Below are 18,202 nucleotides of genomic sequence, written 5' to 3'. Positions count from 1 at the left end.
GTATCTAGTATCAAAGGACTGCTGAAGTAGAAATATCTGACAAATTCGTCATTTACAATTTATTACAATTTATTCACCATTACTGGAGAACCTGCTCACAGCACCAAAAGCACATGGTTTAACTAACTAGGATGGAAGGTCTAAGTCACTTCATCAGCTGTGTGGTTTGTCTGAAAAACAAGATATTTACCAAGTATGCAGCTGTATGTGCCCTTCAATCAGAAATTAGTGACAGTCCTGATGGGCTGCCACCACCTTGAACAAGGAATCAGCACATGAACCAACAGCAAACACTGATCTCACTGCAAGGCTAGAGACAACTCAAAGAACACCTGACAGAAACTATCACAGGCTACAGTGTACCTTTACCCTTGCATTTCCTTCCTGTCCCAGGGCAGTCTTGCCCCCTACTCACAGCAGTCCAAAAACCCCCGTGTGTCATGACTGAACTCTTCTCTAAGGGACAAGACTGCAGTAATTAATGATGGGAGCACAAATGCACATTGTTATCAGAGTATTATCCAAGCATCTATTTTTACCAGCTGCTTAGACACTGTAAAATTCACTGAGCTTTTTTCCCCCCTCAAGAACACATGTCTACAGCCAGGCATTGAAAGGCTCTGTCCTCAGCAGGAGATGTCAGGTACCATTACCTGGTGCAGAGGACTGCCTGGTTTATGCTGGGCTGGAAACCCATTCAAAGCAGAGAACAAATGAAAAAATGGCAGGTTTTGAAGCTAATTTGAGAGGGGGGTGTGTTTGGGTTTTTGGTGGTTTTTTGGTTTTTTTAACATGGTCATCTATAGATTTGGAAATATTTCTATTTCTCTACGAACTGGAAGTTTCATTTCTTGTGTTCTCTCTACTAATGGAGACTATGAAGCACCCAGTGCATTCTTCTGTTCCTGTCAACTCCAGACACCACCTATGCACTTGCACTCCCCAAGGATACATTTTGCTCAGAGATCAAGTGAACTGCAGGGCTAAAAATGGAGAAACACAAAGGAAGACACTGCAAATTCATTTCCAAACTCCAAAACGTCCAGTTTCTCTTCAGGATGTTTAAGCAACCTTTTGTTTTGCTCACTCACCAGCCCAGCCTGGCCAAACAAGAGCTGCACAGCAGTTTTGCAGGCTCCTCTCCAGGTGGAAGGGCACACCTGGTTCAGCACCTCGGTGACGGGGGAGTCGTCCCGGGGGGTCAGTCCATTGTGGCACCCGGCCTCCTTGATCAGCTGCAGCATCGTGTGCTGCAAAAAACAGGCATTCACAAGTGTTAACACCCCTCTTCCACCTGTATTGGTCATTGTTCTGCACCTTCTCAAACAACTGTAGTGTCTGCAACCTGGGAACAGTCTGGTACAACTCGAGGAGTTCAACTGCAGAACAGAAATATGGAAGATGCTGTTTGGAACACAGTGCTCCTCCAAAATCATATGCAGTACTTTTGCTTATATTCTTGCACACCAATTTACACAAAACTACAAAAAGGATTGCAAAACCAACAAAAAAGCAGCATTTTGAGCCATCAATTGTTTCCACTCTTTCAGGAGAAAGGACCTGGGCCTACCTAAAAAAAAAAAAAGTGGAAGTGCTGATTAAAATTGCCCAAATTACTTGTGAATGGATATATTTTCCATTTGTTTATACTGAAATACAATTAACTGTCCACAATTTTCAATTACTTTTAAAACAGTGATCCAAGTTTGCACAAAGACATCAAAAGGTGTTCTGTTACAAAGTATTTTTTTCAAGTACCTCCCTTAGCACCAGGTTGGCTCAGACTTATTTTGGCACCTAAGAAGATGAAGGCTCTGAAGTGCATCACCTGGCTGGGGGATCTGTAAGGGCTCACTGTCCTCTGCACTTCTTGATAATGAACCCATCTATTCTCAAAAAGTTCCCAGCAGCTTCATTGCCTCCTGGATTTCTTTGTCTGTGCTGCCCTCGGATTGGACTGGGATTGCCCAGGTGGTTAAAACATTATCAGGAACAGGCATGGACCTACAATGTTATCAACAGCATGTTTCCACAGAATTCAGGCAGAAAAAAAGCACTTTTAAACACAAATTTGGCACTGAACTGCTATTACTATTCTACTACATTTTGAGGAGTTCTCCCAGCTTTACTCCTGTGGTTATTTGGGATTATTACCGTTTTCAGCTTCAGGTTTTCTGCTGCAGACTCATTAAAGGAGATTCCTTTCAGGAAATGGGATCCAATCTGCACAGGGACAGTGGGCAGCTCACACTGAATGGGCTGAGGTGGAGTCTGTCTCCTTCCTGTTTGCTGGGCTTCAGCTTCACTGCAACAGCCCTGAAGCACAGAAGAACAGTTCAGACATCAGAAAATCATAATATTACTCCAATCTCTTCATTTTAAATAGCTCTTTCCAAGGTGAGGAGGGATGAAAGAGAGCAGGTTTAGCAGATCCTACCTGAAGACTTGCTTCAATAGCTTTTGGGTTCAAGTGGAAGCCAGCCTTCATTGCATATTCACAATGGCCCAAACTCTCCAGAGCCACTTTGTAAGCCTGACATCAAACAAAAAGTTGAGATAGCACAAGCACATCAGCAAGTCAGCAAGCATGCAGTGACTGTCTGGGCACAGACATGGTACATGGATTTACCCTGCTCAGGTCTATGGCATACACACATTTATCATGAAAGATGCCAAAGCTGCAATTCTCAGACACCTGGGAGCTGTCTGTGACTCAGCTCTGCAGTAACACACCTTCCCTATCCACTCCTTGGCCCACTGACTGAACTACATGCACATGAAAGCAGCAGACTTGAAAAACCACCTGCAAAGCACTGTCAATTTTCATGTTTAGCTCTTTGAGCTGATGTTCAGGGATTGCCACACTCTGTGAGCAGAAAAGTTGCTGAACTTCAATTCCTGCCAAACATCCATCACAGCCTCTTTCTCGCAGTCGAGACGTGGCCTGTAATGTAAAATAAAAATCTGCTGTAAGGAGGGTCAACATTAAACCAGGTCAAGCTTAATTCAATTTCAAAAAAAGAGAAAAAGCCCATAGGGTTTAAAACCTTCTACAGGAGATGAGAAGCAGCACCTGGGGGGAAGGACCTGGACGAGACATTTTATTATAACTTATTAAACTTCTACGGCTACTTTGAAAGTCCAGCTCTCCTGAAACTTGTACAGCACAGGGGTGTGGATTCAACATTGTTTGCTGTTCCTATTTCTGCTCCCTCTCAGCACTACAGATCCTGTTACACAGACCACACCAGGACTGTGCTTCCCAGAGAGAGGACTCACAACTTCAACACAGACTCGCCACAGAAACAGAAGAGATGTTAAATCACGTGTACAGACACTCCTGCCTGCACAGGATGATACATCTGACAAAATTATGGGTCATTACTGTGGTGCCATTTGAGAAGGGCCACACAACACTAGGATCAACTCAGTACAGCAAGAAAATGGCTTAGTAATATGATTTTGAATATTTATAGTAATACGAACAGCACAGTAATATGATTTCAAAAGATAAGGAATATAAAAAGCCAAATATCTCATTTTAACTGTAAAATCCTACACCACTGAGCAGGGTAAAGCAAATAGGTGCTGCTTATTTTCCAGCCTAGGAAGGAGTCTTCCTCTGAAGCAGGATGTCCAGACTGGGGAGTTCTGGTACTACACATTGCTCACAGCACAGAATTCCTGCAATTCCCAAAGTACATCTCCAGGAGGAAAAACAGTTCTGAGCTATTGAAAAAGTATCATCTTTAACTTCATTCTGAACCAGCACTGTGTTCTCCTGCCAAAGGGGCTGATTTTATAGGGAAACAACGGACTGCCTTCCACTCCAAAAACAAAAATTGGGAAAGATTTTGGTATTTCAAATCCCCCTTCTATCAAAATGACTTGTATATTAGTCTACCTACAACTGTAAGAGAGAGATTTTATACGTTTATAAATGTTATATATTTACAGACCACAGATTTTCCTTATCCTATCTTAATACCTCACACAAATACTCCAAAACAGTTATTTTAGTTAATCATAAACCCCAAGAAGTTTCTTCTGTTGTTATTCTGGAACTAGAGACAATTTGTATTTTTTCCTTTCTCCTCTCCTTGCATGTTTAATACAGGATTTGACTGGTATAACACTTGTACTGAACTCTTTTGAAAACCAGGTTTTACTGACAGAAATACCTGAAGTGGGTTGTTAAGAAGGTAAAAAAGAAAGTTAAGGTCCAAGATTCTGCAAATCAAATTTTAATCATATTTAAAACAAATTTGATAGCAATTACAGGACATTTCTAGAAATTGTAATAATTTTAAAGAACTAAGTATATTACACGTAAAATTAACCATTTTTATATGCCAAAGGAGTACAGCTATTCCAGGATTAGACCTGTTAGGATTATCTATAATACACCTAAAGCACTCCCAAATCCCTAGTTTATCCAGTGAAATAAATTTATGCTGCAGTAAAAATTACAAATAATTCCTCTGCATTCAGAGTTCTAAAGGAAACTCGTTTGCTTTCCTGTACCTTGAGATGTTGGAGGCAAATGGAGACCTGGGCAAGGGTTCCAGTCACTGTGACTAACAAGCCAAATGAGGCTGCACCAGCACATGCTCCAAGTGCCCTGAATTTAAGGAAACCACACACTCTGTGTCTGAATCCACCTTGATCTATCACTCTGCAGACTGCAGCAGGGCCAGGGAAAGCAGAAAACCTCGTAAAACTCCTTGTAAAGTACTTTTTTTTGGCTGGCAAAGTAAGGATTCCACAGATGGCACACGTTTGTAAAAGTACAAGTCCAGAGAGGGGTATATTTAAGTGATATGGGCCACATTTCAGCAATGGATGGATCAAGCAACATCCATCTCAACAGCAGAAAGACAAGAGCTAAAAGTTAACACAAAGATTTTGAAGTACAAAATAGAATTCATGCTCAAAATTTGAAATAGACATTATCTAAGTACTTTACATCAAGATTTTGCTCTGTTTTCACACTAAATTGTTGTATTTTTTACTTTTTAGTTCCCCCATCTGCCAGATCCAACTTGAACATCATTAATTCATTACTAACAACAAAAATCTGTTGGCACTGTTTGTGCACTCCTTATGTACAAACCTGTCACAAAGAAAACTTCACCCAGGGCAAAGACAGTGCCATCACCACGTAAGTAAAACTGAGTTTTAGTGTCTGAAGCTATCTGCACCAGGTTCCCCCCCTTCAGATCCAGCATGTCTTTAAAACCAGGTATTCCCTTTCCTCTGTCAGGGCTGAATTTAGGTTTCCCTAAAGGTAACAGCCATTCCACCAAATCTCCTGTCACCACAGCAAGGCCTCCATACCTCTGCTGCTCCTCTCCAGGATCTTATTGCATCTTCCAGCTCATTTGTGGGGCTTATATTTGAGGCTCCAGTCCCACTGACGTTCTTCCTCTCCTGAGCTACGGCTTCAGCGAAGCAGGAATGTGCCACTGGCTGGACCTTCTGCAAAGCTTGGGACAGGAACTGGAAGTGGACCTGCATCACTGTCAGGAAACATCGCCCAAGGACCTGCAGGAGAGGAAACAAACCTCTTTCAAGCACATAGAAGATTTCATGGAAGTTTACCTTTTTCCTTTTTGTTCAGTGTTTGGGTAAGGAACTAGACTCTGATTTTTTTTTTTTAATTAAAAAAATGCTTCAGATCATAAGCAATATGTGATATGTAACCATTTACTTAAGGTAAAGAGTTGAGTGGGCATTGGTTTCTATGAATGAAGGGGACACCACACTAACCCTGAGTCATTTTTACTTCTGCACTCAGGTTGTGCCCACTTGAGGAATGAAAAGCTTGCTGGGCTACTCAGCAATATTGAACACATGACACAACACAAAAATGGGAGCAGCATATTATCCCAAGGGCAAAGTCAACAGCAAAACCCACCTGCACATAGACCTGGCTGAATTTATGACAAAACCCCAAAACAGCAACAATAAAGTGTGAATAATTTAAAAACATCATCATAAAATCCAAGGAGTTTATCCTCCCAGGGGAGCAGTAACAGGCAGGACATGGGCAGGAAAAGGCTTCTGCCCCAAAACTGTGCACGGTGCCCAGAGCTGCAGCCCTGGCACTGCAGTGTCTGACAGGAACTGCCAACACTGGCACAAACCTGCTCTTCAGAATATTTCACTGGAATGGGAAAGGCCAAGGAAGGCCAGGGAAGCCAAGGGCTGACAGTCACTCCCTGAGCTCACTGGGCTGAGGGGTAGCACCAGCACCAGGGAAGGGGGTCCCAGCTCTGCAGCCTGGACCCCTGTCCCTGCACGGTTCCGTCCCCCTCTCTCCTCCCAAGGCCCACGAGAACTGTGCCCAAAGACACAGAGACACCTCAGTTACTACAAGCAGAACAACACAGGTGTGTCGGAGGATTTTGGAAGGACAGGAAGGAACCATCAGCAGGACATCCTGGAGAGCCACCAGCACCAAGGGGACACTCCCTCTGCCTCCAGGGCGCTCTCCTGACAAAACCTTACACAGAGTAACTGGAGAGCACCAGAGAAGTGTTTCCAAACCACTGCAGAAAGTATTCAAAAGCTATTCACAGTGTTTCTTTTATGGAGTTTATCACACAAAGTGTTTTAAAATGTATATTTGACTTTGATTTATTAAAAAAAGATTCAGCTTGAATTCCATTTTAGGAATAATTCATAAAATACACAGATAATGTACAAAGCCATCATGCCTTGGAGACACTAAATCATCTGGCTTATTTTCAGCTACATTCTTCTGGAATAAAAAATTGAGACACCACGATCTTCCTGGCAAGACTCTGAAGTCACACGAACAGTTATATGCATTTACTATCTACTTCAGAAAACCAGTGGTGGCAATGCTTTTTTCCACTGCATCCAGACTCCTTTTGACATTCCATTCTGGTTCAATCACTTCCCTTCTTTGTACAAGGCATAAAATTAAACATTTTTGGTACTTTGACTGACCTCTGAAAGCAGAGTTTGCTTTATTAAAAAAAGCAGTCAGCAAATGATAAAATAAAGAAAACTCCAACTTTCCTGGCTACAAGATTAGAAAGATTTATAGGAAAACTACAGGAAAAGGCAACTGGTGATTCGAATATTTCTGTGTAGGAAGAATGCAGCACTCAGGGGAAGAAGAAACTCGTACTCATTAGGATTTTCAAGCCGATTAAATTTCAAAGAATATTTAAGGTACAGAGGTTGAAGTTTCCCCAGACTGGGAATAATGCTCAAAATAAACACATGAATTAGGTTTTAAGTGGCAGCACAAAACATTCCTACTATAATTTACAGTATTAAACAGTGGAGATAAATAGTAACATCTGCTTTACTGAACTTCTGTTTGAAAAACAATCCACTTCAGCCTTCCTGTGAAAGGGGTGAGGATGGTTCTAACTGCTCCAGGATAATCAAAGTGGTGGAGGGTTTCTGCACTGTTAAACACCCCTTTGGATTGATGGCAGATGCCAAACTCACTCTGCTTTAAAGCTCACTTTGTGGGATTTTCTTCCCAAGAGCACAAACTCTGTCTTGGCTGTGGGGTGAGGCCCCCAGAGTGCAGAGACACCAGAGAGCTCTGCTGCACAATCCAGGGAACAGTTCTGGCACATGGATGCTTTTTTCCAGTTAGAGACACCACCATCTCTTTCTTAAGTTTATTTTGCCTACTTTCCCATGCAGAAGTGTTTGACTCTCCTGCTTTAGACCAGAATAAGCACAAACTAAACCCTACAGACTATGCAGGAATCAAAGCTGAACTGGAATCATCACAGGTGTCAACTACTGAGATTTTCTTGGTAGTGATGGTGTTTTCTTAAATCATTTCTTGGAATCATTTCTATTGCATAAACCATGAGCTCTTCAGCTTGCAAACTTTGTGTCCCATGAAATGCAGCTCCAGCACCCTGAGTCCCTGATCCCTTACCAGGCAGGACAGGTATCCACCTCAGCAGCTGAACAGATGGACCCAAAGGAATTTCCTATTCAGGCAGTGGGAAGCAATGGGACTTTTGGGGAAGTCTCACTTCAGACTTCCTTGTCTCTGAAACAGGTGATGAGTTTAATCACAGTGGTTACCTCCACACAGGAGCACCAGGTGGAGATGCAGTGTTAGGTCACCCTGTCTCACATTATCCTCCTAATGGGAGCACACAACCAACTCAGGGATATTTCACTGGGCAAAGTGTACACACACTTGCCAGATTTCACTGCTGAACACTGATGCCATGCAGATTCCCTGGCAAGCAAATGTTGTACAACAGATTCTTTAAAACAGACTGGTACCAGTAATGAAGTCAGCAAATAACCACTGTCATCGTCCAAACCTGACACAAACAGACTTGCAGTTCCAACTATTGTTTTATGCAGTAGAACTTCTTTACCTTTTCTGGGGTTTTTTGTTTGGTTTTGGCTATTTCCCTAAACAAATCAAGCACTGAAAAGCCCAAACACCACAACAGAGTTATTCCTACCTATTTCCACCTACCCCCCTTTCCCTCATCAGAGTCCTCAGTGGCCCTGGTAAGGATAAGCCCCAGCACAACCTGGCTGCCACTGGAGCCCAAATAAAACAGCCACAGAATGAACAGAGAGGTGTGACAGATGAGGTAACACCCTTTCCCATATATTACTAGAAGTGGGCAGAACATGATGCATTTTCACTCCACAGCAACGCCCTGCAGTCCCAGAGTGATCCCATGAACAGAACAGCTCCAAGGGAAGATACAATCCTGCCCTCTGGAAGGAGGAACCTGCAGGCTAAACCAGGTTCCAGCAGAAGCTGCACCTTTATGGTTTTAGGAGACACAGGCAACCCAACAGACTCACTTTTTCTAACAGTCAACCTAAAAGCCAGTAGTGACAGCTACACTAAAATGCTAACTATGATTTAGGAAAAAAGCACTGAAGTGTGAAGCGTTTTAAAAATATAAAGCAGCAATTTAAATGTAGGAAAAAATATTGTTTTGCTACTACCAGTTTCTCAACTCAGAGAAGTCTGAAGCCAATCCCTCCAAACCCCAGGAAAGAAGAATTTAAAAAATAGTTCAACTGGGCTTTACAGAGTTTGCTAAGGAGAGTTTGCCTACATTTAATATTTACTCAGACATTTTTGTCTCACAAGCTTCTCATTCAAAAATCTTGGGCTATTTTATACACATAAAAGCCAAAAATTAACTCCATTTAATACAAAACAGAGCATCCAAGAATATATCTGGTGCCCATTCGTGCTTCCCTTTTGTTCAGGAAGGCAACATGGACATCCCTCTCATTACTACCACTTTTTAAGACAGTGCACAAACTCCATTTTGCAGTACTGAGACTTCTGCAGAGCTTCACAAGAGATGAGGGAATGTACCAACTTTTTTCCAGTTCTACTCCTCCCCTTGGATTTCCTTTAATGCTTTTATTAACAGAAATACAATGTTCCTGCATTCCCCAGCTTACAAACAGATACAGAAAACAACATAAAACACATTCTCCTTCCCCCTGATTTCCAAGCTGCTCCTCACCCATACAGGCACAAAGCACCCGAGAAATCAAAGGTTCTTGAAAGGGGGAAAGGAAAGGAAGAAAATAAAAATCAGCATTTGCATTTCTGAAATTAAGAAACCTTGGGAAACATCTGTCACCAACACTTTGATCAAGAGAAGTCACCTTCTCACCCAGCCTGGCAGACAGCTCTGAACTAGCAAGCTTTGTTCTGTTAAGTAACAATAAATAAATTAAAACTCTCACCCCCAGTGCTACACTCCAGTCTGCACTTTTTTTAGTCCAAATCCAAGACAGGTTATGCTCATCAAAACTTGAGTTTCCTTGACATTGCCTTCCCTGGGGACTAGAGCCCACTGCACTAGAAAAAAAATGTGTGGCACCTCACAAAAGCCACAGCTCTGCTTGATTTCTACAGTCAAACCTGCTCTGTTTGCACAGGAGTCCCATTCTCATTAATTTGGGGGTCTGAATTACAACTCACCTCCCAGTGCTTCCACACCCCCAGACTCCATCCCTCAACCAGGAGACTCTGCAGTGCCATTCTCAGTGCCCTGCTGGGCTGCCACTCACACATTCCACCATCTCCCAGTTCTTTCTCAGACAGAGCTGGAAGTTCTTTCACTCACCTACTATAAAGGCTGCAAAAGCAACTCCAGATAGACCTGTATTCCCCTCCTTGTGTTTTCCAAGGAAACAACTACACTGGCTCTCACACTCTTCCCCCTGTCACCTCCCTTTCAGTAAACTCTGATGAAGTCAGACAAGCCCTTTATACCTTTCTGCTCCCATTGTGTGTTTTTTAATCCTGCTGGCAGTTTTATGAAATGTTAACTTCTCTATACGCCAGGGAAAAAAAAACAACAAACAAACTACACTCTTTAAATTAAAATTTCAGCATCAACAGCTCAGTCTTCCAAGCCCAGAAAGGCAGAATGGGAGAGGCTCTCAGCAGGTCATCCCACTGGCCCAAGCAAGGAGCAGTTTCACCCAGGTCAGTTTGGGAGCTGCAGGTTTAACCTGTTCTATAGGTTCTGCTCCCTACCCTTTGTAGAATCCACATCAGTGCTCCACTAACACTACAAAGGATTTCCACAGTGTCTAATGGGAATCTTTCCTCATGAAACTTAAGTTCACTGCTCCTTGCTCCACCTGACATGGACATGAGGAAGAGGACACTGGGACGTGTTCTGGCAGCTTCTCACATACCTGAGCAATTCTGATTTTCCTTCTTACTCTCCTCTTCTGTAGAGTCCCTCTCTGAAGTCCTATTTCCTGGATGTCTGATTACTCCTGCTCCTCTCCTCTGGTGTCTCTCCACTGGCTCCCTATTTCTCTAAGCTGTGTTTAAGGCCATGACAACCAGTGAGCGAGTTCAGTGCTTAGTTCATGGCTCTTGCAGGTTAGGGTTGTGTCAAATACACAGGAATTGTCTCTTTGCACAGCAGCAACAGCACTGGTTTATTATTTGCAACTGCATAGCACTGACTCCTACCCAACACACACCTTCCACAGGCCCCAGGACTGCTCTCCAGAAGTGCTGCCCAGGGGGCTCCACTCCTGATGCTGAGAATTTAAATATTGCAACATTCAGCATTCCCCTCTGATTTCAACCCAAACTGAAAGCTCATTTGCTCAGGATTATTTTTAAGTCAAGTAGGTCTTCCAGCATCACTTACATCCTGTACTTTCAAGTCACCTACAAACTTAAATCTCTTCCTATACTGACCTCTCAACAGGTCCATCTTGACAGTGAGCAGCTGCTAAAGCTTCCTGGGCACAACCAACAACCCCTTTGCCCCTACACAGTATTCAGATAGTTGCCAACACTTGGAAAGACAGAGTTTCAAAGCCCACAAAAACCCCTAGAAGACAGGTAGTGCTTCAGATGTTTTTGCTTTTTTAATTCAAACAAATATGTTCGAGTATTCAAACAATACTTGTACTCTCAGTACAAGTATTACCAAGATTAATTTCATAAACTTACATATTTTTATTTTTTTACTGCTATAGCTTTAGCTAAACAGTGATGTTATTTGATTGTTTTTAAAAATGCAAGTCTACAGAAGACATTTATAACAAATATATAGCCCATCTCCATTCTATATTAAGTATACAACACTGGAAACCATAATATGTAATTGCAGGGAGAAATAAGACTGACAAACAGCATTCTCCTGAACCACTCCACCTGTGAGTGATGCAGTGAGGGAAAGCAGGTAATAGCTGACAGCACATAATATTCATCCTTACAAAGTTACCTGAAATCTAAATCAAACCCAAGAGAATTCAAAAACAAGTTTTCCACTCAGGATGGAGTTCTGAAGGAATAACTTTGCAAAGTAAAGAAATATGTCAAAACACGAGGAACCACCTAAAACTCCATGGATTTGTATGTGACTGTCACTTAGCACTGCCTGTTACACCACACAGAAATGTACCCAGCCAGGTGTGATGGGAGCTGGGGATCCTCTCACCTCCCCAGCCTCTGAATCCTCACTGTTGGCACTTGCTGTCAGTGCAAGAAAACTACAGCAAAGTCAGGACAAATTTCTACAGCACAGATCTCTCACACTAGTGTGGTATTTTCCTCTTACGCTCAACAGCTCAAAAGACAAAAATGTTTTAAAGAGTAATAAAATATTATTAGATCATTAATAGGTGGTTTTACTCAACCACTGATGACAATATGCTACTCCCATGTGTTCAGGTTTCCCCTCAGGATGGAAAACACCAAGGAAAGTGTAGGTTCATTTAGAATACAATGCCTAAACATCAGCTGACATAAAACAGAAAATTGTTTAAGACTTTTGTCTAGCTGGTTCTTCCACAGAAATACTACTAAATACCTATTGAACATAGCTGGAGGCCAGGCACTGCAAATGACTTAGTGCTTTCTTAGTACACAAGAAAATGAAGAGTTTCTTTTTGTCACCAGCCTTACCCACGAACCTGTAGCAAGGCACAGAAAACTTCTGCTGTAGAAGGGATTTTGACCAGAAGTCCGGTTAAGAAGGAATGACACAAACTCACGTCCCAACAGTCCCCCGAGGCGACTCACCTCAATGTCTTGCAGGCTGAACTCCTTCTGATCTTTGAAGTTGGCGGCTCCCGCGCTCAGCTCCATGAGCATTTTTGCAATCTCTGGTTTTATTGCTGCGGTGAGGCGGCTCGCGGCTTCCATGACATGTTCCTGCACGTCTTTCAGCTGCAGAGCCGCCTTGGAGTAGTGCGAGTTCCGGAACACGCCGCTGAAGAGGTCCGTGAGGAAAGTGCTCGTCCGGCAGAACACGTTGAGCGCATCCAGGTACTTGGAGATTCCCTGCTGGATGTCGGCGATGGGGGTGGCGTGGGGCGGGGGCGGGGGCAGCAGGGCGGGCGCGGGGGCGGCCGGGGCCAGCGGGGCGCTCAGGGCCCGGCCCAGCTCGGGCAGCTGGTACTGCTGGTGTTGCTGCACCTTCTGCTTGGACCCGCCAAGCAAAAAGCGCCGCTTATAGTCCATTTTGCTTTCTTGTGCACTGCAGCAATACATAAGGGAGTGCTTGTCCAGAGGGCTCTCGGAGGAACAATCACTTGTCAGATTCCTTCCGCCGTGTCTATGTACAGTAACGGTGCGGGGCTGTGTACATAGGGCTCACAAAAGGCATTTCAGAAAGGCAAGCTCTGTATAATCTGGATCAGCAGTGGGAAAGGCAGCAGATTTGCTGACTCCGTGTTTTCAGTGTTCGGTGCAGCCCCGCTGCAGTCAGAAACTGAACTCAAAAAGCAAGCCCAAGTATCTCAGTAATGCTCTGTCTCTTGTTGGGGATCCCACTCCGCATGCAGAAGCAGAGAAGTCGCCTACGAGTTCTTCATGAGCGTAATATTGTCACTTGCTGTGAAGTCTACAAAAGTTATTTTTGTCACTGCAAATAATAGTTTTAGAAGCAATACCTTAATGCAATTTTCCCATTAGTAGCATCAGGAAAAGTGGAGCAAACCACCGATCAACAGCGATTGTAGAAGCAGTGCAGAGGCTCTTTCCTTGAAAAAGCAAATCCTTGTGTCAGCAGATCAAATTTCTTCAAATGTCTCGACAGATCCAGTCTGCCAAATTAGTTTACTTGTAGTGTCTCTTCTTAGTACTGGAGGGGTGGAAAAAAAAAATCTGGACTCTGTTTACAGAAGACTTTGCAAGTATAAGCTATTAAAAATTAGAGTGTTTATTATTGCAAGTCTTCCTCCCCTTTCCCTGTTTGTTGAGGTAGTTGTTTCCGTTGTAACATTAAGAAGTGGTGCTTCCAGGCTGCATTTGCCCTCAGTTGTAGACTCAGAACAAAAATGCACAAATGTATTTGTAAGGCCTCTAGGTCATTTCCTGTGAAGGGGAAAAAAAAAAAAGTTTAAAATGTTACAGAACAATGAGAAGGTTTAAAAATTTAACTCCCGCAGTGTCCTGGTGCACTGCTCTGGGTACACACTGCCAACAACACAAAGATCCAAAGGCAGGGAGAGCTGCACTGGCAGGTTAAAAGGTACAGGTTGGTGTCATCCTGTTACTAAACTCAACACTGTTGAATATTTCCTTGTCAATTCTTCCATTCTAGACTGTCAAACTTCAGACTCAATCCCCAGTGCAAGTCTTGCACTGTTAAGAACAGTGAAAGGCTATTACTGCAGAGCTCAAGGGGAGTTAATCACATTTCCTAACCTCATCCTTTTAAAATAATTAAAGAATGAAGTCAATTAAACCCTTTTTCATGCACGGTAATTTCTTGCAGTACTCCCCGGTTCATTTTAATAATTTACCAAGTCAACAGATACAGGTCCTTAATTTTTTTTAGTACAATGACAGACCAATCTGCCTATATCCTACCTGAGATTAGCTGAGAAATACAACATACACATCCCATTTCAGTGTGATGAACAGCATCTATCATACACAAAGTATTACATGAGGCAGAACTGCCTAAGAGATGCTCCAGTCACACCTCAGGCCACTCTCTCCCTCTCCTACACACACACAAACACCACTTATTCTATCAAATAAGGACATTCTTCTCCTCACTGCAGCAACTGCAATGTACAAGGATAATATCAAACAGTAATCAGGGTTTCTTCCCTGAGCACTTAAAAGAATAATCCAGAAATAACATGAGGGAGCCCTTTCATTCCACAACAAAATGTTGCTTTAGATATCGTATTTGAGAAATGAAAACTGTTATTAATATTGTCAAAATGGTTAGGGAATAAAGATTTTCTCTTCAGCTAAAATTTCTTATTTCCACCTGTGTGAACACACACAATATCAATTCATTCCCATGATATGTTTTGACACATATGCAGGATACAAGAATCCCACAGATACAGAAGCAGGCAAGACAAAACAGGACAAACACCTAGAGGTGGACAGTCTCACTCCCACTAAAACAAGAGGGCACAAGTTTCTCAGGAAGTTGTTGCTGCAGATGGTTCTCCTTCAAGGACACAGAGCAAATATTCTCCTGTATTCCCACTATTTAGAAACCTGATAAACAGATGAAACACAGCAGAAATTCCCATATGCATTTCGGTATTCCTTAAAGTACTCTCAGCTGATTACTTACCTCCCCAACTACTTTATACTTCTCTCAATATTCACACTGAACGTGTCAAAATGCAATAAACTCATTAAAACTGGAATTTTCTAGGAAGTCTTGATATGATATGCACAGCTAAGAGCATTCTTCTCCTTGCTTTACAAGCTATGGTGCCTTACAGTGGGAAGCATGATTGAACTGGTTCCCTTGATTGCATATAAATGCAGATGGAACAAAAGAGTTGGTTAATTTAAATGCAATGTATAAGGAAATCAGTGATTGTTTTCCCTAAGTAGACATGAATTTCACATTGCAGAGGAACTTAAGAAATGATCAGGAAGTATCTAATGTTAACTAGGGCCAAAAGGAGAAAAAGCTCAGAAGGGATTTTCAAGCTCCAGGGCCCAGACTCAGACGAGCACATCTCAGTGTGGTGGTTGTGGTTACACACGGAGCCTGCCAGGCTCAAACACACTGAACTCATCAACTGGAACAGTCAGATATTTACCCAATACAGAAACCTGCTACATCTTAAAAGCACAGAAATGCAATGAATAGAAAAAAACCCAGGGGTTTCAGGTTTTCTGCAGCTATAAACAAACACGATAAATCATTGTTTTACTTGTAGAAAATGTCACAGTCAAATCTGCACCTACTTACTCAATTCTCCAACTTCCAAATTCCCTTGTAATAAAATAACACAGAAGCCTAAAGAGGACAGTTTGTATCTTTATTTATTTACAGAGAGGACAGCTACAGTCTCCACACCAGGCATGTGTGTGAATGCTGTGGCTGAAACTTTCTATAATGAGCTCTCCGACATGCTACATACAAAATAAACATTCTCCCTTTTGCATCTTTTCCTGAAAAGTCAACTGGAGAACATTCCCACGCTCTCCCTTCCCTTCCCCAGTGCTGCAGTTCCCTCACTGCTTTTGGGGCATGGACTACCAGTGAGGGCTCCATACTGTAACCCTGTGAACTTCAGGCCAATCTCAGTCTTGCCATACTGGGGGGGGGGGAAATAATTGCAGTGTTTCATTCTAGTGATACAAGAACAGCCTGTTATCAGTCCAAAACATAAAACTTAAGCTTATACTTCATTTTACAGAAAACAGAAATACTCACAGAAGTCAAGTGAAGAAAGTATCAGAAAAGTTACCATACCACAAGTAAAGGTATTTTTGTCCTTCCTTTATGTAATCAATGCCAAACCCGTGCTGTTCAGGTCCTATTAAACACTGCAACAGAACTAATATATAGCATAAAACCCAGCTCCATACTAAACACTACCCTGCTGAAAGCTGCAAAACACTACTGGAAAAGCTCATCACATTGTTTGTGTTCTCACTTGGAGGAGTTAATGTCGAAGTTAAGGAACTGCTACTAGTTTGGACTGTTGGAACTTCCACAGAGAATCACACACCTGCAGGAGTTGCTCTAAAAATGGCCACATTTGCACAGAGGAAACAGAAGTTGCAGGAAAATAAGTGCAAGTGCAAATTGAGTTCCCTACTTTTTTTAAATGTAGCATCCAAAACTTTTTGCTTAAGATACTTCCCAGAAAAATGCCTTCTTCCAACTTCACCAATCTTAAGAGATACAAACTAACAGGGAAGACTTTCAGACAAATGGAATTTGGCACCTCCCAGTTTCTGTTTTGGACCAACAGGAGAGGTCTAATCCCCCATCCATCCTGTTTGGGATTGCCCTGCTGGAAGAGAAGGCAACTTTTTCCCTGAATCACCTCAGGTAACTGAGCAGAGGAAGCAGTGCTTTAAAGAGATGCTGACCTTTAAAGCAGTTTAAAAACTGCTTGCAAAGGATTTCTTTACAGATTCTGCTGTCCTTCCAGTGAATTTGCAATATAACACATAAGAGGAGGATGATCCAAAACACCTGAGCTATTTTTTTTTTGAATGTAACACTTCCAGCTATTGTATGCTGGGTTTAATTTATGAGACACAGATTCCAAATCTCAGGATTAACTTAACCATTCATGAAAAACAATCAAACGTGAGAGCAACTAAGTTCAACCAATGTTCAAAAAAAGTAACTCCAACAGACACAACCCAGAAGAGCCAGATTGCTTAGCAGGGAAAAGCCTGAACAAACAAACCTCCTGCAAGGCCAAAAGGCCAGGAAGCTGCCAGAGCCAAGGGCCTCCTGTCCAAAACACACCAACTCCCTCTTGCATTTAGTGACACAAATCTTGTGCAAATCCCACTAGGAAAGGTGTCATTCCACCTTCAGGGTCTGCTGGCACCGATGTGTATATCCCACCCATCACCTGGCCAGGCCACCCGAAGTGGGGAATACCTTGAACACAGATTTCCCAAACCGTCCTCACACGCGGCAGCGAACAGGAGCAGAGCGGCAGGGGAAGCCCAGGCTGCCTCCTGGAGACTGGTCAGTCCTGCCCTGTCCCCACCAGCAGCTGGCTCAGAGCTAAAAAAGTGACCAAGCAACAACAATTTGGGTATTGGCATCCAGCACAAACATCCTGGCCGAGGAAGCCGTGGCCTAACGCAGGGACCCCGGCTGGGAGGGATGTCCGGCACAGACCCGGAGCTCTGGTGTATCCCAGGACAGCACAGACAGGGATTCAGGAGAAGGTAGCACAGAGAGCCCCCATCAGACCATCGGTCTGGTTTGAAAGCACAGACACTGGGCTTAACCAGGAGAAAGGGAACGTGCAAAGGGCTGTCCCAGCCCAGGGCACGGCTGAGCCACCCCAAGTCCTGCTGTGCAGGGCAGAGCCGTGGGCTGTGTGCGCTGAACGGGGCAATTCCTGGGCCCCTTTTGGACAGGTTGCTAACTGTTGGGAAGAATATATGTGAACTAAGACGGACAGTGGAAACTCCTCCAAATAAACTTTTCATGATCCTCATAAATAAATAGGTTAAGGAAAACAGTCAGGTACAACCTCAACTATTTCTGGAGAGAGATTTTCAGACAGACATCACCACAGTATTGCACAGACTTTTAACTGGGAGTTGATTCATTTTACACTATCCCAAACTGAAGGTGGATTACACCTACAGATATACACAGCGTGTATGTTTGACAAAACATATCCATTAAAAAATACTAGAAATTGGAATCCACATACCAGGGATTCAATATAAATAAAAATATTTAGA

General features: G+C 42.9%; 1 protein-coding gene across 2 annotated transcripts in view; it reads right to left on the bottom strand.

Annotated features, from left to right (window-relative positions):
* KIAA0355 (KIAA0355 ortholog) overlaps positions 1 to 18,202 on the bottom strand; it is a 58,719-nt gene that overhangs the window by 16,417 nt on the left and 24,100 nt on the right. For both annotated transcript variants that reach the window (XM_017826913.1, XM_017826914.1), the window contains exons 2-7: positions 12,563 to 13,858; positions 5,338 to 5,544; positions 2,804 to 2,944; positions 2,438 to 2,533; positions 2,155 to 2,316; positions 1,092 to 1,250 (exon numbers count right to left, since the gene is read on the bottom strand). In XM_017826913.1, the coding sequence (XP_017682402.1) occupies positions 1,092 to 1,250; positions 2,155 to 2,316; positions 2,438 to 2,533; positions 2,804 to 2,944; positions 5,338 to 5,544; positions 12,563 to 13,033 (1,236 nt within the window). In that variant the 5' untranslated portion in view covers positions 13,034 to 13,858. The remainder of the gene's footprint in view (positions 1 to 1,091; positions 1,251 to 2,154; positions 2,317 to 2,437; positions 2,534 to 2,803; positions 2,945 to 5,337; positions 5,545 to 12,562; positions 13,859 to 18,202) is intronic.

The sequence above is a fragment of the Lepidothrix coronata genome, unplaced genomic scaffold (genome assembly GCF_001604755.1).
Source record: "Lepidothrix coronata isolate B3197 unplaced genomic scaffold, Lepidothrix_coronata-1.0 Scaffold132, whole genome shotgun sequence".
Classification (NCBI taxonomy): Eukaryota; Metazoa; Chordata; class Aves; order Passeriformes; family Pipridae; genus Lepidothrix; species Lepidothrix coronata.
The sequence above is the reverse complement of the archived record's forward strand: the minus strand, read 5'-3'. Positions and strand labels throughout refer to the sequence as shown.